Consider the following 23,206-nt stretch of genomic DNA (forward strand, 5'->3'; position numbering starts at 1 on the left):
GAAGTATATTTTCCAGTTAGAATCCAGATTACACGTTGTGGATCCCATGTCCAATAATCCTAATTCCTGTTGAGAGACTTCATTGTCTCTCTGTTAAAGAATGTAGAGGAAAACCGAATATATTTTGGGACATTAGAATTGAGTCAGTAATTTCTTCCACCGTCCTCAGGAAGACAGCACGCATCATCAGTATGTAGAGCCAAGATTGCTACATTAACAACACTTTCCATATTTTTCTCATATACGCGACCAGAGACCATACAGCGAGCCATGCTGATATATATAGCAAGATCACACCAGAACCCACAAGAGTTCCAACCCCAGATAAACTATAGAGAAATAAATTAAAAGAGGTCAAAGAATTATTAGATTTCAATCACGGCTCATGCAAGAGACTGAAAACAGAAAGTTACCTGCTATCTCTGGCTAGCAGGAGGATGGTCAATGCAGTCATCTGAGTGGCTGTTTTCCACTTCCCCAGGTTATTCACAGCTACAGCCTGATAACTTTATCAGTTACTAATGCAACAAATAAAGCAGGAAAGTATTAGTCTACAAAATACAATGGAAGGTAAGGTAGGTCTTGAACCTCTGAAAGTTTACCACCCTGAGAAGCTGCCCATTCTCGAACTGCAGACATAGTAATCTGCGAAACAATTTTGCAATTAGATAGATTTCTGAGGCACAAGGAAGAGACATATGGAAAGAAAAAAGAAAAATGTATCTCCAATTACAAGATTTATTTAGTATATCACCCTTTCAGTTACAGCAACTTCCATGTTAGATTATACAAACGTGTATGACAAAGTGTTAGAGTGTGTCCTAAGGAAAGAAATAATTGTTGACCTAAAATTCAAATGCCAAGATATGATGAACATTTCAACTTAACTGTTACCTAAGTTTCTCAAACTGTACAATAAGAGTTCACATCCATATTCTCAAGACTGTTTGCTAATTAACTTACCCGTCCACATGACTTTGAAGAAAAGCATATTTTCCCGGAATCAAAAATGATACTACCTTCTTTTCCCGGAATAAATCATAAAATCCTCCATTTTGTTAACACAAAGAAATTGAGATATGGGGAGGGGGCACAGAAATTATTTGCTCTTTTGCACCAAAAAAACCATTTGTGACAGATAAATTTCTACTTAAGTAAAGCTTCATAGAGAGGAAATGTAGAGTGCTAATAGGATCAAAATCTTTCTAGAGGAACACTCACTCTTTCTACTTTAGAAAACACCTTTATTTTAAATTTAAGAGACAGAAATATAGCAACTTACTTCAAAAACTGTTTGGAGAAAAGAACTATGAATCTCAAATAACTTATTTGCCCAAATCTATCTATATCTATCTATATAGAATAGGAGAAGCAAAAGCATTACATTACGACAAGTGGCACTGTTAATGCAAAATAAACTACCTTTCTAGCTAAAAAACTTTTTGAATTTTGAATTAATTAGTTACTCTACTTGAATTAATAAATATAAATATCTTATAAAATAAAAAAATAAAAATAAACAACTCATTCAGATTGGGGAGTAGTTTCAAGTTGGAGTTTTAAAATTATTTTAAAATAAAAAATAAAAAATTACCAATTCAAATTGGGGAGTAATTTCTTCCTAATATAGTAGTCTCTTCTCTTTCTCTCTCTCTCCATATATATATATATATATATATACAAAGAGAAGTAGATAATTATATGATGCCAAGTGGCATAACCATAAGACAAGTGTAGATTTTTAGGAAAAAGCTCCAACAAAATTGGAGTTTTAAAAGTATTTTAAAATAAAAAACGACATTAAAAAAAAAATTAAAAGTTGCCAATAAAAAGTTACACTTGGCGATGTGGCAATAACACCAAACTGAAAGAGGACACATGGTTGTTCTGATTTTATTTAATTTTTTCTTCCCATACTTTCTCTTTTTTCTAAAACTCTCCATTAACAAACCTTCAAACATATGCCTCCGGTTTTGATAAAGATAGCTTTTTGGACAAAGTCGCTGGTGATAGAGACAGGGATAGAGTTTCACAAATCCAAACACGGCCATCAATGGTGAGTCGATGGACGGATCAACGGACTAGCGGGACACCCGCAGTCATCAAGAGGTTTGTCTTAGTAGCAATCTAGCAACAGAAAGTCACCGAAGACCGTTATACAAACCACCGAAAAGTCAAGAAGTCACCGAGATACAACTATCTTGTAAGGAGGAAGGATCTGGGTTTCCGAACAAAAATGGTTGAGGAACACAATAAAGAATAATCTTGCTCTAGCTGCAAATAAAATTAAAATACATACAAGGAAGTAGGTATAGAAGAAGTTGTTGCTACTTTTGGTTGAAAGAGCTCTGATCTCTTACAGACGAATGATACTATGTAGTTATACCATTACAAAGCAAAATAGTTTGAACTTCAAAAATGGCATGCGCCTGTAATCAAAAGAGTATAGTATATATTATTGAACATAGTTTGTACAATATTTTGGGTATATAAAGTTCTAATTTGTTGTAGATTATTGGTCCACATAGCCTGAGAGTGTTGAATTACAAGGTTTGCTGCATCAGAGGTCACTGGGAACGAAGAAAGAAGAAGAAAGAAATTCTTTTAAATATTTTAGTTAATCACGTGCTCAAGAGCAAGTGTACATCACTCTTTGTGCCACCTCAGCATGAGGTGTTTAATTGGCACATTTTGTACACGGTTAAAGTGTCTAACATGTAATAGACTCAGTTAAAAGTGCCTAAGTGAAAGATAGTGACAAGTTTAAGGGGCTATCTATATATTTGGCCTTAAAAAGACACATTAGTAAATGTATCATACTAACTACTTGCTAATTTAATAAAGAATAAACAATTTATTTGATTACTATATGTTGTGTATCCTTTGATTTTGTATAGATTTTGTTCTATTTATGTACACTACATATAATAACTAATATTTATTAAAATAATATGATATATCAGATCATAATTCATAATTTTATAAGATTAATATTCTATCAATTAATCCGCGCATCGCGCGGGTTCTAACGCTAGTTGTTATTAAAACAAAAGAAATGAAAGATGCAAATCCACAGTGGAAAGAAATTTATGTCTTGCACACATGTAATCCTAATCTAGTGACTCTAAATTATTACGGAATTAACCATAAGTAACTAAAGAAGGTCAAAGAAAATACAATTACAGGGACGTATACAGCTTATCACTCACCTCCCTGCCTATTATCGCAATTGAAGGGACAGTTAATAGCCATGGCAACTGTCCAAACACACCGGACTCCAACGGTCTGGTGCACAGCAAGACCAAGGTGGCAGCAACCATTAGCTGTTGCAGTCCAGAAGACAGTTATATAAAAAATCCTAACATCATCCTTACAAGAAAATACACCACCATGTCTCATGCTTATAACCTGCAATTTTGCTAGTAACCAAAATTGCAGGCAAGCATGACAATCCAATTGAAACAGAACAATAGAGAATACCTTGTCAGCGACTGGATCTAAAAATGCACCAAAGGCAGTTCCTAAGTTCATCTGGGCATGTCAAACAATCTAAGATTGTGATATCCAAAATATGGGAAGTAAGAAATCCAGAAGAGATGATAGTATGAAACTCAAAACAGCAGAAATGAGAACCTTGCGAGCAAGGTATCCATCAAGCCAGTCAGTTATTGCTGCTGCAATAAATATAGCCGTTGTAGCAGTTGGGCCCCACCAGCTATCAACATAGAATGCTAGATTAAACAGAGTACAAGATCAGTTTTCTTTATACAAAATACCAATTGCAAACAATGTATACTCTCATTTATCAGCCTGAGGTTCTGCCACGAATCGAAGAATGCTACTATACAAATTAAAACAGATCTTATGTTTTTATTACCTTCAATCAAAAAAAGAAAAACAAATCTTCTATTTCATCACATTTTCAAGACGGCTGGATAAATAGAAAGAACTTGCACAAAGGATTGTCAATCAGTAAACATTTCAATGACCTACTCATGCATGAAGCCACCAGACACTATATTGACACTGGCACTTGTGACCTATGGAGGTCCACCTATATTAGCTTCATGCATAGCCAGTCCCAAACCCAGATAAAGACGAGGTCTGTGATAGGTTGATGGTCAGCGTATAAAAATTCCTAACAATGATGAGTCTCTAAATATTGAAGGAAGGGGCTAAACATTATTAAATAGATTAGAGGATTTATATAGCTGGCCTAACTAGTTTGAGCTTCAAGCTCAAACTTGAAGGAAGGGGCTAAACATTATGAAATAGATTAGAGGACTTATATAGCTCGCCTAACTAGTTTGAGCTTGAAGCTTGATTGTTCAATTAACTTGTGACCTAACTAGACCATGTCCAACAAATTTCCAAAAGGAACTTATAAAGCTATACCAAATCAAACAGAACTATGCAAGTGGAAGAAACTAGATGCACCTATATGGTTCCAGTCAATAGCCAACAAGAAATAACAACTACACCTTAGTCCCAAACAAGTTTGGGTCGGGCGATATGAATCCTCATATCTTCCGGTCAGTAGCCAACGTAGTTTATTAATGCTATACTTAGTTGCTTACGGGAAAGCTTTGTAACAACTCAGAAGTGACCTGCACAACGTAGTGCATAATATCATCAATTTGCGGAATCCGACCGAGTTTGCTATTTTCTACTGAACTTATACCAAAATTTGCAAAGGTGTAAGCTTTTCCAGTGTCTTAGACCACATGCAGCCATACTTCAACAAACTTCGAGTAAATATTCCAAATAACTACTGCATTGTTTTCGGACATGAACAAAATTTGTGATTTTTCAAGGGACTAGCAAATCACGATAATGCTAGGTTTATTCCTTGCTCAACACCGAAATAGACCCCTCCAGTGGAAGCATTCTCTTTACTATTTATACCGGTGGTGTCTAGGCCAGTGGCGGAACTAGAAATTTATGCAAAGAGATTCAAAAAATAATCAGGATGTCACAATTGGGATTTAAACCTATAACCTAAATTAACTTTTGAATCCCCTTCACTAAAATACTTGAACTTTTCTTCATATCAAGGGGATCCAACAGCTCACATATAGCCAAAACTATCATTTTTACCCTATTTACTTAAATAGTGCAATTTTTCGGCGAAGCGGGTTCGGTTGAACACCCCTCATACTATTTAGTTCTGCCACTGGTCTACGCTAGCTTATACACCTCGACTATTCTATCAGGTATTACCACCTTTTGCCATCATAGGGACCGGGTAACTCTACCTACCAAGATTTAGGCAAATGGGAATAAATCATTTAGTGTTTTTTGTCTTCGCTAGAATTTCAACTCTGGTCTCCAAGGCTTTCACCCACTTCATTAACTGCTAGGCCACTCTTTCGGGTGCTTCCAGAGTTGAAGGTCTTGTTTCACGTTTATCAATTAGGTGCTTTTAGAATGTATTTGGAATAAGAATGTCAATCAACGTCACTCTCTCAATCACAAAATTGTTGTCCTTTTTGATTACTAAGAGTCAAAGGTGGTGCTCTTTGATTAAAAATTTTAAATCTATTATGTCGCTATTTTGAAATAAAAAGAATTACAACTTATAGCACTTTTCATGCGGTGTATTAATACATTATTTAAGCTTCAGAAAACACTTAACAAATTATGGCAAATGTATGACCAAAAGCAGTCAATTGATCCTCCTACAGTAAAAAGGACAAAAATTATGGGAAGAGTATATTTAGGCCAAAGGCGTTCTCATTTCAACAATCCCAATTTTAATTACTTCCAGTATCCCCCATATCTATCCATCTCGTTATAACCTTCTATATTACATTCCACATATAATCCACAACTAAAAGACCAGATTTTAGTTACTTCACCCAACGTCTCTCCCACTAAAGCCAATTATGAATTTATCCACAAGTATTTAATTAAGGGAAATCTAAATTCATCAATCATCAAAGAGCATACATTTTTTAAAATTCATCGAGCAAAAATATCAGATAAAAATTCATACAGCAAAAATAGTTGAGAAACTTACTGCTTACAAGAAGCGGAACAGCAGCCACGCGGCCAATTGTTAAAATCGTGGGCAATGTCAGTAACTTCTCAGACTTCGATGGCGGCGGTGGTGGAGATGCTTTTTCACGGCGGAGATCATCCTCCTTGTGATCAGGTGCGGGGCCCATCTGAGTAGTAGAAATACTTCTCAATGGAAAATTAGCATATCCCTTATCCAAAAAACCTAACAATTTCTGACGGTGACGAAAATCACCGGACGCCGGAATGGAAATTGAAATTGAAGAACCCCACCAACAGCGGCGCGTATAAGTGGGCACACTTACGGCGGTGGCGGTGGCGGAGTTAGAGGTGCCGGTGACGGAGGTAAAAGAGCGGAAGAAATTGTAGGGCTTGTGAGAATAAATAGAGGCCACAACGTTGAGTTTAAGACCACCGGACATGTTGTAGTAATACTACTACTAATAGGCGACAGCTGCTTAAGGTTAGTAAAGTTGGGGAGTCGTAACAACTAAACAAACATCAAAGTACTTTGTTTCTTCGAATTGAAGAATGGGGTGGGGACAGTTAAAGAGGGGATATCTCTGCTTTTTCACTGATATTTCTAACAAAAAGAATATGTCCAAATATTTGTCCTTTACTCGATACTCATATCTGTACCCTCTTTTGCTGAAGTAGTACTAAATTACAAGAAAATCATATGTATTCTTCTAATAGTTATAGTGTTTGATCAATTTATGCGTCTTTCAATTATTACTTTTTACTCGTATAATTACCACATAATTTTACCTATTAAAATTAAGTAGGAATTCGAACTCGGTTCTCACTAGACCACGCCTTTAAATGTTAAACGTGCTAATAATTTGGATCCTCATATTTTGGAACAGGGCAACCTCTTTATTTGGTTGTCTTGGATAGATCCATGAATTGGGATATTCCAACTTCTCTATATGATGAGATAGCTAATCTCGTCGTTTATACTACAAATGGTTTTCGAAACTAATTAATATTCGGAATTAAACATGGGAAAAAATTATCATCTATTTTATTTCGGAATTATTAACCCTTATCCCACACCTTGAAGGAGTTATTTGGTTAGTAGGATAAGGGATAATAACTATGTAATTAGATGCGGAATTATTTTATCTCGCGTTTGGCTAAAATTGCAAATCTAATAATTAGCAAACCCATGATTAATTTATAGTCTTATACTACAATTGTGGTATTATTCTATCTACTTTAAGGATGAAATAATAATTTCAGAATTATTTAATCTCGGGACAAAATACTACAATGACAAAGATGCCCTTTTGCAAGACTTTCCCCCAAAGCCCTTTAAAAATTAAAGGTTAAATTTAAAAATAAAAATGTATCCCAACTTGTATAATATACGCCAAACACATATTTTATATTATAACCCGTAAATTTTATTTTTAGTCCAATGAACCAAACATCTCCAATAAAAATATATTCTTGAAATAATCCAATCACTATTTAATTCTTATATTATAATCTTGTCATTATAATTTATTCCCCAACCAAACGACGATTAATTCCAGGGACAGCTCTAAAATATCTATTGGAGGATCAATTGATGAATGATATATACTCTAATACAAATTTACAAATTTAAAAAGAATTAAATTAATTTACTATTAAAATTTAAATCTTGATATGTTACTTTCTCATATAATTTATTTTAAGTGGTTGTGTTATTCCCCATCAAACAAAAACGATATTTGCTTAATATATTTACGTATGTTTTTTTTTGGGTTGGGTGGGGGGGTTCATCTTAACTCCTATTATTTTTACTGTAGTTGTTTGTTCAGTGTCTATCAACATTTTACTGAAATTTGATGTGGTCCAGTAGAGTACAAAAAATTAATTAACTAAATTAAGTGACAAAATAAGAAGATCAACTTAGAAGAAATGGAGTCTCATCGAGAATTAATTTTATAATGAAAAAAAAAGTAGTAGAGTATATAACAAAGTGCTTGTTGCTTAAGAATAGACTTTAAATAAAAAGGGGTCGGGGGATCACGGATTATACTGCTACACCAAATAGGCAAATACATATATACCAAAGTAATAAGTATCTGACATGTTTGCTTATATAAAGTTTATAATTTTCATAGTTAAATAATATTTATTTTTTTGAACTGTCATTGTGATGAATTAACATGGTTGTTGATCCATATACCATGCAAACACAAACATTTTTCAAAAAAGTATTGCTTGTCGTACATGTTTAATTAACTCCATTTAAATTGAACTGTGAATGGATCTCAAAGGGTGCAAGAGTAGGTTGTGGGTAGGATATTAAAGAACCCGCATCTTACCAACTCTTTACCAATATTCGCTTTTGGACACTATAATTTCAACCTTCTCCCCTGCCTACTCCTAACCTATAAACCTATATACGGTTTTGGGCACTAAACTTCAACTTGTATCATTTTGGGTGTCAACCTTCACCATGCTTAAATTTGTAATACGACCCGGATTTATGATTTAAATTTTATGGTCTCAATTTATATGTTCTCGCAGATGAACCCGTTACAACTATATCTTTATAATTATGGGTTCAAAACTTGATATTCATTAAAATATTTGAACTCGATCATATATACATGCTCGATCATATATATATATACATATATAGGTTTTGCTACTACATAGTTATAGTAGGTTAACACGGTATACATATTTATTTTTCCTAAAAACCCCTTACACCATACCATCAATGAATAAATGAGAGGAATGTTTTTGTCTATCCACCAAAAACTAAACCTAGATCCCGTTTCCCCTTTCTCATTTACGCGTTGCTCTCTCCATCTGCGAATAAAAACTTGAGGCATTTGAATGTCTTACAAATTGTTTGCATTCTATCATTTTCTTTCTCTTTTTAATTTAGATAGTCTCCATAGAAATTAAGATTTGAATTCTTTAGATTTAGTGTGAATAATTTGGATATATATTTTCTGTCAAGATTTTTTGAGTAAAAAAGATATGAAATAAGCCGCAGTCACAAGCATAAAATTGGTCAACCGATTAAAGATAAACCATAATCTCTTTTCTTGAAAATATTTAAATATTTGAGCTAAATAATTTTCTTTCCTCTGTTTTCCAGCGCCTCTTTTTTTTTCTTGCAATGGCTACTGCAAATTTTCAACGAGATCTTCGTTGCAGTTCAATTGAAAATGAAGAGATGCACAATCCAAATTCCAAACACATATTATCCATGAATCATAAATCCTAGTCGACAAGTTTGTTGTTCCCCGTCAATAATGCTGTATTTGTAAATAATAATTCTAATTCTGCAAAATATAAATTAACGTAATGAAACAGTTATAAATTCGAGCCCACTGAATTCACAGTGTTTCCTTAAGGAATTTAATCCCCTCCTAGTACCCAAGGTAATGGATTATTTCCTCCCAGGATAGAACGAATTACACACTGGTGTAGCGGTACTTCAAACCCCAGTGTTTCAGCGAACACAAATTTCGGTAGCAAATCACACTTACAGTTGCTTTGTTTGAAGTTAAAAACAATGCAGAATGAAAGAGTATATACTCAGAAAAACGTATGGAAGTTCTGAGAGGAAGGAGTGCAATGTATAGCCAAAGTTCTGAGCAATTTCTTCAACACTTGCTGCTCATATTTATAGCAGCCAAGAGGGAGTGCAAGACCAAAACGTCCACCCTTCTTGTTGGAGCAAGCATTAACTTCATGGTGGAGCAAGCACTTCATGGTGGAGCAAGCACTTCATGGTGGGAAGACCATTATCCGGCTGCCAATGATCAAATACACGGATTGGAAAATATCCGTTACAAATACGGATAATCTTACGTTAATATTTACTATTAACAAATAAATTTGGTCCAAAAAATTAATCAATCAATCGATCATTTGACCAAATCCAAATCCAAATCCAAATCCGAAGCCGAAGCCGAAGCCGAAGCCGAAGCCGAAGCCGAAGCCGAAGCCGTAGCCGTAGCCGAAGCCGAGCCGAGCGAGCGACGACGACGACGGCGCGAGGCTTGCTTTCTTCTTAACTCTTTAAGAGCTACAAGAAGAGCAATTATATATATACCCACCAAAAATGTCTTCCACTTCCAATATGGGACAATATCTCATTGTTAAGAGGGGGAAACTTAAAATTTTACTCAAAATTTCATTTTCCCTCCATTTCCCATTCACCCTCATTTTAAGAATATTCATCTTAAAATAAAAACCTCAACAATCCCCCACATGAATGGGGAATGGCTATATCACGGAAGTATGCATGGAAAAACTGTGTGATTTACAAGCAAGGATTAATCGCATCTGGATAAGTAGGTTTCCCTTTGAACTTTCCGTAGTAAACTTATGTCGGATATACTCGGTCAATCGGTAGATTTGATATCTTTGAACCGTCGATCTTTGGTGTATACCTAGACAACCATAAGTCACACAATCAACCCTTAACCGTCTTTGGTTCTCATTGTTGTGTTCGTTTCAGCCATGAACACCGCCTGGTTTCATAAGTGCGTAGAGAACTGGCCTTACAAAGTTCTCCTTGAAGCGGCTAACACTTCACACTTACATAGGTGATTCCTAAACGTGTCATCCTGTAGATACACTATTTGATATACCCCGTATCAAATTTAGAAATCATTAAAAAGCCTTAATGCTTTATCCTTGATACTGAACATTGTCTCATCACGAGAATGGACTAAAATTTTATTTGACAATGTTGAACCGTCATTAATGACTTTGTTTGATCTCCTTGAACCTAGATCTTGGGATCTCCAGTCTTCTAGGTAGAGTTACCGCCACAATGACTTGTTCTCGGCCATAGCCCCATTCCCCTTGATGATTTCTCAACTACCTCTCTAGTTAGGCCTTTTGTAAGTGGATCCGACACATTATCACTTGACTTTACATAGTCAATCGTGATAATTCCTCTAGAGAGTAATTGCCTAACGGTTTTATGTCTTCGTCGTATATGACGAGATTTACCGTTATACATAACGCTCCCAGCCCTTCCAATTGCCGCTTGACTATCACAATGTATGCATATTGGTGCCAACGGTTTGGGCCAAAATGGAATGTCTTCCAAGAAATTCCGGAGCCATTCAGCTTCTTCACCGGCTTTATCTAAGGCTATGAATTCAGCCTCCATTGTAGAGCGGGCAATACATGTTTGTTTGGACGACTTCCAAGATACCGCTCCTCCACCAATAGTGAATACATATCCACTTGTGGACTTAGAATCAGTTGAACCGGTGATCCAATTTGCGTCACAGTATCCCTCAATCACCGCAGGGAAATTACTGTAGTGCAATTCAAAGTTCTGGATATGTTCTCAATATCCCAAAACTCGTTTCATTGCCATCCAATGAGATTGGCCTGGATTGCTCGTATATCGACTCAGTTTACTTATAGCACAAGCTATATCTGGTCGTGTACAATTCATGATATACATTAAGTATCCCAATACACGAGCATAATCCAATTGTGATATGCTTTGGCCTTTGTTCTTTGCTAATGCAAGATTCACGTCAATTGGAGTCTTTGCAACTTTAAAGCCCAAGTGCTTGAATTTTTCAAGTACTGTCTTAATATAATGAGATTGTGACAATGCCAGACCTTGATGAGTTTTATTGATCTTAATTCCCAGAATTAAATCAGCAACTCCCAAGTCTTTCATATCAAACTTGCTATTGAGCATACGCTTTGTAGCATTTATGTTGGCAATGTCATTACTCATTATCAACATATCATCCACATATAAGCAAACAATGACTATGTGATTTGGAACATTTTTAATGTACACGCATTTATCACATTCATTTATCTTAAAACCATTTGACAACATTGTTTGGTCAAATTTTGCATGCCATTGTTTGGGTGCTTGTTTTAGTCCGTAAAGAGACTTAACAAGTCTACATACCTTCTTTTCTTTACCTGGAACCACAAACCCTTCAGGTTGTTCCATGTAAATTTCTTCCTCCAACTCTCCATTTAAGAAGGCCGTCTTAACATCCATTTGATGAATTTCAAGACCATACACTGCAGCTAATGCTATTAACATCCGTATGGACGTAATTCTTGTAACTGGAGAGTACGTATCAAAGTAGTCTAGACCTTCTCGTTGTCTATACCCTTTGACTACGAGCCTTGCCTTGAATTTATCAATAGTGCCATCATCTTTGATTTTTCTCTTAAAAATCCATTTAGAACCCAAAGGTTTATTTCCAGGAGGAAGATCAACCAATTCACATGTATGGTTATTCAATATGGATTCTATTTCACTATTGACAGTCTCTTTCCAAAACAATGATTCCGAAGAAGTCATAGCTTCTTTAAATGTTTGAGGCTCATTCTCCAATAAGAAAGTCACAAAATCTGGTCCAAATGAAGTAGATTTCCTTTGACGTTTACTACGTCTTGGATCCTCCTGATTATATGTACTTTCTTTTGTTTCTTCCCGAGATCATTTAGATCCTTCACCAACCGACTCACATTCCTTTTTATACGGATATATATTTTCAAAGAACTCAGCATTATCTGATTCTATAACCGTATTATTATGAATGTCGGGATTTTCTGATTTATGAACCAGAAATCGATATGCTTTACTATTTGTCGCATATCCTATGAAAACACAATCAACGGTTTTCGGTCCTATCTTTACCCTTTTGGGTTTAGGAACTTGCACTTTTGCCAAACACCCCCACACTTTAAAATAATTCAAGTTGGGCTTCCTTCCTTTCCATTGTTCATAAGGAATGGATTGTGTTTTGCTATGGGGCACTCGATTTAATATTCGATTAGCCGTAAGAATGGCTTCCCCCCACAAGTTCTGTGGCAAACCAGAACTTATCAACAACGCATTCATCATCTCCTTTAATGTGCGATTCTTTCTTTCCGCAATCCCATTAGATTGGGGCGTGTAAGGGGCTGTTGTTTGATGAATAATTCCATATTCTAAACATATTTCTTCAAAAGGAGATTCATATTCACCACCCCTATCACTTCTTATCATTTTTACTTTCTTGTTAAGTTGCGTTTCAACTTCATTTTTGTATTGCCTGAATGCGTCTATTGCTTCATCTTTACTATTCAGTAAGTAAACATAGCAATATCGAGTACCATCGTCAATAAAAGTTATGAAATACTTCTTTCCACCGCGAGATGGTATTGACTTCATGTCACAAATATCTGTGTGAATTAAGTCTAAAGGATTTGAATTTCTTTCAACTGACTTATAAGGATGTTTAACATACTTAGATTCCACACATATTTGACATCTTAATTTTTCGCATTCAAACTTGGGCAGTACTTCCAAGTTAATCATTTTCCGCAAGGTTTTATAATTGACATGACCCAAACGTACATGCCATAAATCATTTGACTCAAGTAAGTAAGAAGAAGCTGAAATATTATTATTATTTTCAACAACCATTACATTTAGGTTGAAAAGGCCCTCGGTGAGGTAACCTTTTCCCACAAATATTCCATTCTTACTAATTACAACCTTGTTGGATACAAAAACGCACTTAAAACCGTGCGTAACAAGAAGTCCAGTAGAGACTAAATTCTTTCTCATTTCGGGAACATGAAGGACATTGTTCAAAGTCATGACCTTGCCAGAAGTCATTTTTAGAAATACCTTCCCATATCCTTCAACTTTTGCTGTTGAAGCATTTCCCATATAAACTGTCTCTCCGGGTTCAGCAAGAGCGTAGGTAGCAAAAGCCTCTCTAACTGCACAAACATGGCGAGTGGCTCCAGAATCAAACCACCACATTTTAGGATTTCCCACCAAGTTACATTCAGAGAGCATGGCACACAAGTTATCAACATCATCATGGTTTACTACCATGTTTGCTTGACCCCTTTTCTTGTCTTTCTTCGGAGCACGACACTCCGTAGACTTGTGTCCAGTTTTCCCACAGTTGTAGCAGTTTCCACTGAACCGCTTCTTGCTTGGGTTGTACTTCGGACCAGAAGCCTTCTTCCTCTTCTTGTTAGCTTCAACAATATTTGCTCCCATTATTGTTGAATTTCCACGGCCTCTCCTTTCAGCAGCTTTATTGTCCTCTTCGATTCTCAACCGAACAATGAGATCTTCAAGGGACATTTCCTTTCGTTTGTGTTTCAAATAATTTTTGAAGTCCTTCCACAATGGAGGCAACTTCTCAATCATTGCTGCTACTTGGAATGCTTCGTTGATTACAAGACCTTCAGCAAGTAGATCATGAATAATCACTTGCAATTCCTGGACTTGAGTAATAACAGACTTGCTATCTATCATTTTGTAGTCCAGAAATTTTGCGGCAACAAATTTCTTCATCCCGGCATCTTCAGTCTTATATTTCTTTTCAAGCGCATTCCACAATTCTTTGGATGTCTCCATGCTACTGTATACATTATACAGATTATCATCCAGTCCACTAAGAATATAATTCTTACATAAAAAATCAGAATGCTTCCACGCTTCAATCACGAGAAAGCGTTCATTATCTGGAGTTTTATCCGGCAGATCAGGAACATCTTCCTTGATGAACTTCTGTAGACATAACGTAGTCAAGTAGAAGAACATCTTCTGCTGCCAGCGCTTGAAATCAATCCCGGAAAATTTTCCGGGTTTTTCTGCCGGTGCCAACGCCGGTGTTCGGCTTGTCGTTGCGTTGGCAGTTGCCATCGGAACAGCTTGGTTCTCGTTTTCAGTCATCATCTTTTCTGTAAAAGAATGACACAAACAAACGTTTAATACACGTTTTCAAACTGGAGTAAAAATCACGTAGATTTTAATATCCAACAAAACGCCACGAAGGCTTAACTCTCCAAAACGGGAGTACACAAACCACAAAGGTTTTAGTTTGCAGAATAATTAGAATACTACAAATACAGAAATAAATATTAAATTCCTTAAGATTGTTGTTCCCCGTCAATAATGCTGTATTTGTAAATAATAATTCTAATTCTGCCAAAATATAAATTAACGTAATGAAACAGTTATAAATTCGAGCCCACTGAATTCACAGTGTTTCCTTAAGGAATTTAATCCCCTCCTAGTACCCAAGGTAATGGATTATTTCCTCCCAGGATAGAACGAATTACACACTGGTGTAGCGGTACTTCAAACCCTAGTGTTTCAGCGAACACAAATTTCGGTAGCAAATCACACTTACAGTTGCTTTGTTTGAAGTTAAAAACAATGCAGAATGAAAGAGTATATACTCAGAAAAACGTATGGAAGTTCTGAGAGGAAGGAGTGCAATGTATAGCCAAAGTTCTGAGCAATTTCTTCAACACTTGCTGCTCATATTTATAGCAGCCAAGAGGGAGTGCAAGACCAAAACGTCCACCCTTCTTGTTGGAGCAAGCATTAACTTCATGGTGGAGCAAGCACTTCATGGTGGAGCAAGCACTTCATGGTGGGAAGACCATTATCCGGCTGCCAATGATCAAATACACGGATTGGAAAATATCCGTTACAAATACGGATAATCTTACGTTAATATTTACTATTAACAAATAAATTTGGTCCAAAAAATTAATCAATCAATCGATCATTTGACCAAATCCAAATCCAAATCCAAATCCGAAGCCGAAGCCGAAGCCGAAGCCGAAGCCGAAGCCGAAGCCGAAGCCGAAGCCGAAGCCGTAGCCGAAGCCGAGCCGAGCGAGCGACGACGACGACGGCGCGAGGCTTGCTTTCTTCTTAACTCTTTAAGAGCTACAAGAAGAGCAATTATATATATACCCACCAAAAATGTCTTCCACTTCCAATATGGGACAATATCTCATTGTTAAGAGGGGGAAACTTAAAATTTTACTCAAAATTTCATTTTCCCTCCATTTCCCATTCACCCTCATTTTAAGAATATTCATCTTAAAATAAAAACCTCAACAATCCCCCACATGAATGGGGAATGGCTATATCACGGAAGTATGCATGGAAAAACTGTGTGATTTACAAGCAAGGATTAATCGCATCTGGATAAGTAGGTTTCCCTTTGAACTTTCCGTAGTAAACTTATGTCGGATATACTCGGTCAATCGGTAGATTTGATATCTTTGAACCGTCGATCTTTGGTGTATACCTAGACAACCATAAGTCACACAATCAACCCTTAACCGTCTTTGGTTCTCATTGTTGTGTTCGTTTCAGCCATGAACACCGCCTGGTTTCATAAGTGCGTAGAGAACTGGCCTTACAAAGTTCTCCTTGAAGCGGCTAACACTTCACACTTACATAGGTGATTCCTAAACGTGTCATCCTGTAGATACACTATTTGATATACCCCGTATCAAATTTAGAAATCATTAAAAAGCCTTAATGCTTTATCCTTGATACTGAACATTGTCTCATCACGAGAATGGACTAAAATTTTATTTGACAATGTTGAACCGTCATTAATGACTTTGTTTGATCTCCTTGAACCTAGATCTTGGGATCTCCAGTCTTCTAGGTAGAGTTACCGCCACAATGACTTGTTCTCGGCCATAGCCCCATTCCCCTTGATGATTTCTCAACTACCTCTCTAGTTAGGCCTTTTGTAAGTGGATCCGACACATTATCACTTGACTTTACATAGTCAATCGTGATAATTCCTCTAGAGAGTAATTGCCTAACGGTTTTATGTCTTCGTCGTATATGACGAGATTTACCGTTATACATAACGCTCCCAGCCCTTCCAATTGCCGCTTGACTATCACAATGTATGCATATTGGTGCCAACGGTTTGGGCCAAAATGGAATGTCTTCCAAGAAATTCCGGAGCCATTCAGCTTCTTCACCGGCTTTATCTAAGGCTATGAATTCAGCCTCCATTGTAGAGCGGGCAATACATGTTTGTTTGGACGACTTCCAAGATACCGCTCCTCCACCAATAGTGAATACATATCCACTTGTGGACTTAGAATCAGTTGAACCGGTGATCCAATTTGCGTCACAGTATCCCTCAATCACCGCAGGGAAATTACTGTAGTACAATTCAAAGTTCTGGGTATGTTCTAAATATCCCAAAACTCGTTTCATTGCCATCCAATGAGATTGGCCTGGATTGCTCGTATATCGACTCAGTTTACTTATAGCACAAGCTATATCTGGTCGTGTACAATTCATGATATACATTAAGTATCCCAATACACGAGCATAATCCAATTGTGATATGCTTTGGCCTTTGTTCTTTGCTAATGCAAGATTCACGTCAATTGGAGTCTTTGCAACTTTAAAGCCCAAGTGCTTGAATTTTTCAAGTACTGTCTTAATATAATGAGATTGTGACAATGCCAGACCTTGATGAGTTTTATTGATCTTAATTCCCAGAATTAAATCAGCAACTCCCAAGTCTTTCATATCAAACTTGCTATTGAGCATACGCTTTGTAGCATTTATGTTGGCAATGTCATTACTCATTATCAACATATCATCCACATATAAGCAAACAATGACTATGTGATTTGGAACATTTTTAATGTACACGCATTTATCACATTCATTTATCTTAAAACCATTTGACAACATTGTTTGGTCAAATTTCGCATGCCATTGTTTGGGTGCTTGTTTTAGTCCGTAAAGAGACTTAACAAGTCTACATACCTTCTTTTCTTTACCTGGAACCACAAACCCTTCAGGTTGTTCCATGTAAATTTCTTCCTCCAACTCTCCATTTAAGAAGGCCGTCTTAACATCCATTTGATGAATTTCAAGACCATACACTGCAGCTAATGCTATTAACATCCGTATGGACGTAATTCTTGTAACTGGAGAGTACGTATCAAAGTAGTCTAGACCTTCTCGTTGTCTATACCCTTTGACTACGAGCCTTGCCTTGAATTTATCAATAGTGCCATCATCTTTGATTTTTCTCTTAAAAATCCATTTAGAACCCAAAGGTTTATTTCCAGGAGGAAGATCAACCAATTCCCATGTATGGTTATTCAATATGGATTCTATTTCACTATTGACTGCCTCTTTCCAAAACAATGATTCCGAAGAAGTCATAGCTTCTTTAAATGTTTGAGGCTCATTCTCCAATAAGAAAGTCACAAAATCTGGTCCAAATGAAGTAGATTTCCTTTGACGTTTACTACGTCTTGGATCCTCCTGATTATATGTACTTTCTTTTGTTTCTTCCCGAGATCATTTAGATCCTTCACCAACCGACTCACATTCCTTTTTATACGGATATATATTTTCAAAGAACTCAGCATTATCTGATTCTATAACCGTATTATTATGAATGTCGGGATTTTCTGATTTATGAACCAGAAATCGATATGCTTTACTATTTGTCGCATATCCTATGAAAACACAATCAACGGTTTTCGGTCCTATCTTTACCCTTTTGGGTTTAGGAACTTGCACTTTTGCCAAACACCCCCACACTTTAAAATAATTCAAGTTGGGCTTCCTTCCTTTCCATTGTTCATATGGAATGGATTGTGTTTTGCTATGGGGCACTCGATTTAATATTCGATTAGCCGTAAGAATGGCTTCCCCCACAAGTTCTGTGGCAAACCAGAACTTATCAACAACGCATTCATCATCTCCTTTAATGTGCGATTCTTTCTTTCCGCAATCCCATTAGATTGGGGCGTGTAAGGGGCTGTTGTTTGATGAATAATTCCATATTCTAAACATATTTCTTCAAAAGGAGATTCATATTCACCACCCCTATCACTTCTTATCATTTTTACTTTCTTGTTAAGTTGCGTTTCAACTTCATTTTTGTATTGCCTGAATGCGTCTATTGCTTCATCTTTACTATTCAGTAAGTAAACATAGCAATATCGAGTACCATCGTCAATAAAAGTTATGAAATACTTCTTTCCACCGCGAGATGGTATTGACTTCATGTCACAAATATCTGTGTGAATTAAGTCTAAAGGATTTGAATTTCTTTCAACTGACTTATAAGGATGTTTAACATACTTAGATTCCACACATATTTGACATCTTAATTTTTCGCATTCAAACTTGGGCAGTACTTCCAAGTTAATCATTTTCCGCAAGGTTTTATAATTGACATGACCCAAACGTACATGCCATAAATCATTTGACTCAAGTAAGTAAGAAGAAGCTGAAATATTATTATTATTTTCAACAACCATTACATTTAGGTTGAAAAGGCCCTCGGTGAGGTAACCTTTTCCCACAAATATTCCATTCTTACTAATTACAACCTTGTTGGATACAAAAACGCACTTAAAACCGTGCGTAACAAGAAGTCCAGTAGAGACTAAATTCTTTCTCATTTCGGGAACATGAAGGACATTGTTCAAAGTCATGACCTTGCCAGAAGTCATTTTTAGAAATACCTTCCCATATCCTTCAACTTTTGCTGTTGAAGCATTTCCCATATAAACTGTCTCTCCGGGTTCAGCAAGAGCGTAGGTAGCAAAAGCCTCTCTAACTGCACAAACATGGCGAGTGGCTCCAGAATCAAACCACCACATTTTAGGATTTCCCACCAAGTTACATTCAGAGAGCATGGCACACAAGTTATCAACATCATCATGGTTTACTACCATGTTTGCTTGACCCCTTTTCTTGTCTTTCTTCGGAGCACGACACTCCGTAGACTTGTGTCCAGTTTTCCCACAGTTGTAGCAGTTTCCACTGAACCGCTTCTTGCTTGGGTTGTACTTCGGACCAGAAGCCTTCTTCCTCTTCTTGTTAGCTTCAACAATATTTGCTCCCATTATTGTTGAATTTCCACGGCCTCTCCTTTCAGCAGCTTTATTGTCCTCTTCGATTCTCAACCGAACAATGAGATCTTCAAGGGACATTTCCTTTCGTTTGTGTTTCAAATAATTTTTGAAGTCCTTCCACAATGGAGGCAACTTCTCAATCATTGCTGCTACTTGGAATGCTTCGTTGATTACAAGACCTTCAGCAAGTAGATCATGAATAATCACTTGCAATTCCTGGACTTGAGTAATAACAGACTTGCTATCTATCATTTTGTAGTCCAGAAATTTTGCGGCAACAAATTTCTTCATCCCGGCATCTTCAGTCTTATATTTCTTTTCAAGCGCATTCCACAATTCTTTGGATGTCTCCATGCTACTGTATACATTATACAGATTATCATCCAGTCCACTAAGAATATAATTCTTACATAAAAAATCAGAATGCTTCCACGCTTCAATCACGAGAAAGCGTTCATTATCTGGAGTTTTATCCGGCAGATCAGGAACATCTTCCTTGATGAACTTCTGTAGACATAACGTAGTCAAGTAGAAGAACATCTTCTGCTGCCAGCGCTTGAAATCAATCCCGGAAAATTTTCCGGGTTTTTCTGCCGGTGCCAACGCCGGTGTTCGGCTTGTCGTTGCGTTGGCAGTTGCCATCGGAACAGCTTGGTTCTCGTTTTCAGTCATCATCTTTTCTGTAAAAGAATGACACAAACAAACGTTTAATACACGTTTTCAAACTGGAGTAAAAATCACGTAGATTTTAATATCCAACAAAACGCCACGAAGGCTTAACTCTCCAAAACGGGAGTACACAAACCACAAAGGTTTTAGTTTGCAGAATAATTAGAATACTACAAATACAGAAATAAATATTAAATTCCTTAAGATTGTTGTTCCCCGTCAATAATGCTGTATTTGTAAATAATAATTCTAATTCTGCAAAATATAAATTAACGTAATGAAACAGTTATAAATTCGAGCCCACTGAATTCACAGTGTTTCCTTAAGGAATTTAATCCCCTCCTAGTACCCAAGGTAATGGATTATTTCCTCCCAGGATAGAACGAATTACACACTGGTGTAGCGGTACTTCAAACCCCAGTATTTCAGCGAACACAAATTTCGGTAGCAAATCACACTTACAGTTGCTTTGTTTGAAGTTAAAAACAATGCAGAATGAAAGAGTATATACTCAGAAAAACGTATGGAAGTTCTGAGAGGAAGGAGTGCAATGTATAGCCAAAGTTCTGAGCAATTTCTTCAACACTTGCTGCTCATATTTATAGCAGCCAAGAGGGAGTGCAAGACCAAAACGTCCACCCTTCTTGTTGGAGCAAGCATTAACTTCATGGTGGAGCAAGCACTTCATGGTGGAGCAAGCACTTCATGGTGGGAAGACCATTATCCGGCTGCCAATGATCAAATACACGGATTGGAAAATATCCGTTACAAATACGGATAATCTTACGTTAATATTTACTATTAACAAATAAATTTGGTCCAAAAAATTAATCAATCAATCGATCATTTGACCAAATCCAAATCCAAATCCAAATCCAAATCCGAAGCCGAAGCCGAAGCCGAAGCCCGAAGCCGTAGCCGTAGCCGAAGCCGAGCCGAGCGAGCGAGCGACGACGACGGCGCGAGGCTTGCTTTCTTCTTAACTCTTTAAGAGCTACAAGAAGAGCAATTATATATATACCCACCAAAAATGTCTTCCACTTCCAATATGGGATAATATCTCATTGTTAAGAGGGGGAAACTTAAAATTTTACTCAAAATTTCATTTTCCCTCCATTTCCCATTCACCCTCATTTTAAGAATATTCATCTTAAAATAAAAACCTCAACAATCCCCCACATGAATGGGGAATGGCTATATCACGGAAGTATGCATGGAAAAACTGTGTGATTTACAAGCAAGGATTAATCGCATCTGGATAAGTAGGTTTCCCTTTGAACTTTCCGTAGTAAACTTATGTCGGATATACTCGGTCAATCGGTAGATTTGATATCTTTGAACCGTCGATCTTTGGTGTATACCTAGACAACCATAAGTCACACAATCAACCCTTAACCGTCTTTGGTTCTCATTGTTGTGTTCGTTTCAGCCATGAACACCGCCTGGTTTCATAAGTGCGTAGAGAACTGGCCTTACAAAGTTCTCCTTGAAGCGGCTAACACTTCACACTTACATAGGTGATTCCTAAACGTGTCATCCTGTAGATACACTATTTGATATACCCCGTATCAAATTTAGAAATCATTAAAAAGCCTTAATGCTTTATCCTTGATACTGAACATTGTCTCATCACGAGAATGGACTAAAATTTTATTTGACAATGTTGAACCGTCATTAATGACTTTGTTTGATCTCCTTGAACCTAGATCTTGGGATCTCCAGTCTTCTAGGTAGAGTTACCGCCACAATGACTTGTTCTCGGCCATAGCCCCATTCCCCTTGATGATTTCTCAACTACCTCTCTAGTTAGGCCTTTTGTAAGTGGATCCGACACATTATCACTTGACTTTACATAGTCAATCGTGATAATTCCTCTAGAGAGTAATTGCCTAACGGTTTTATGTCTTCGTCGTATATGACGAGATTTACCGTTATACATAACGCTCCCAGCCCTTCCAATTGCCGCTTGACTATCACAATGTATGCATATTGGTGCCAACGGTTTGGGCCAAAATGGAATGTCTTCCAAGAAATTCCGGAGCCATTCAGCTTCTTCACCGGCTTTATCTAAGGCTATGAATTCAGCCTCCATTGTAGAGCGGGCAATACATGTTTGTTTGGACGACTTCCAAGATACCGCTCCTCCACCAATAGTGAATACATATCCACTTGTGGACTTAGAATCAGTTGAACCGGTGATCCAATTTGCATCACAGTATCCCTCAATCACCGCAGGGAAATTACTGTAGTGCAATTCAAAGTTCTGGGTATGTTCTAAATATCCCAAAACTCGTTTCATTGCCATCCAATGAGATTGGCCTGGATTGCTCGTATATCGACTCAGTTTACTTATAGCACAAGCTATATCTGGTCGTGTACAATTCATGATATACATTAAGCATCCCAATACACGAGCATAATCCAATTGTGATATGCTTTGGCCTTTGTTCTTTGCTAATGCAAGATTCACGTCAATTGGAGTCTTTGCAACTTTAAAGCCCAAGTGCTTGAATTTTTCAAGTACTGTCTTAATATAATGAGATTGTGACAATGCCAGACCTTGATGAGTTTTATTGATCTTAATTCCCAGAATTAAATCAGCAACTCCCAAGTCTTTCATATCAAACTTGCTATTGAGCATACGCTTTGTAGCATTTATGTTGGCAATGTCATTACTCATTATCAACATATCATCCACATATAAGCAAACAATGACTATGTGATTTGGAACATTTTTAATGTACACGCATTTATCACATTCATTTATCTTAAAACCATTTGACAACATTGTTTGGTCAAATTTCGCATGCCATTGTTTGGGTGCTTGTTT

General features: G+C 36.8%; 1 protein-coding gene across 1 annotated transcript; it reads right to left on the bottom strand.

Annotated features, from left to right (window-relative positions):
- Positions 1-122: 122 nt before the first annotated feature.
- Positions 123-6,604, bottom strand: LOC104090586 (CDP-diacylglycerol--glycerol-3-phosphate 3-phosphatidyltransferase 2-like). Its single transcript, XM_009595719.4, has 7 exons — positions 6,020-6,604; positions 3,634-3,731; positions 3,481-3,531; positions 3,210-3,323; positions 589-645; positions 414-499; positions 123-329 (listed from the first exon to the last, which is right to left on the bottom strand). Exons 1-7 carry the CDS (start codon positions 6,438-6,440, stop codon positions 209-211), a joined length of 948 nt encoding a protein of 315 aa, XP_009594014.1. The 5' UTR covers positions 6,441-6,604; the 3' UTR covers positions 123-208.
- Between the last annotated feature and the right edge of the window lie 16,602 nt (positions 6,605-23,206).

This window comes from Nicotiana tomentosiformis, chromosome 5 (assembly GCF_000390325.3).
Source record: "Nicotiana tomentosiformis chromosome 5, ASM39032v3, whole genome shotgun sequence".
NCBI lineage: Eukaryota > Viridiplantae > Streptophyta > Magnoliopsida > Solanales > Solanaceae > Nicotiana > Nicotiana tomentosiformis.

Bases quoted from the DNA above. Each gene is read 5' to 3' on its own strand.
- LOC104090586 (XM_009595719.4), bottom strand. From the start codon at position 6,440: ATGTCCGGTGGTCTTAAACTCAACGTTGTGGCCTCTATTTATTCTCAC. The intron at 3,732-6,019 runs GTAAGTTTCTCA...TGTTTAATCTAG, and splicing joins TGTTCCGCTTCTTGTAAGCA to CATTCTATGTTGATAGCTGG. The intron at 3,532-3,633 runs GTTCTCATTTCT...TGACATGCCCAG, and splicing joins ATGGATACCTTGCTCGCAAG to ATGAACTTAGGAACTGCCTT.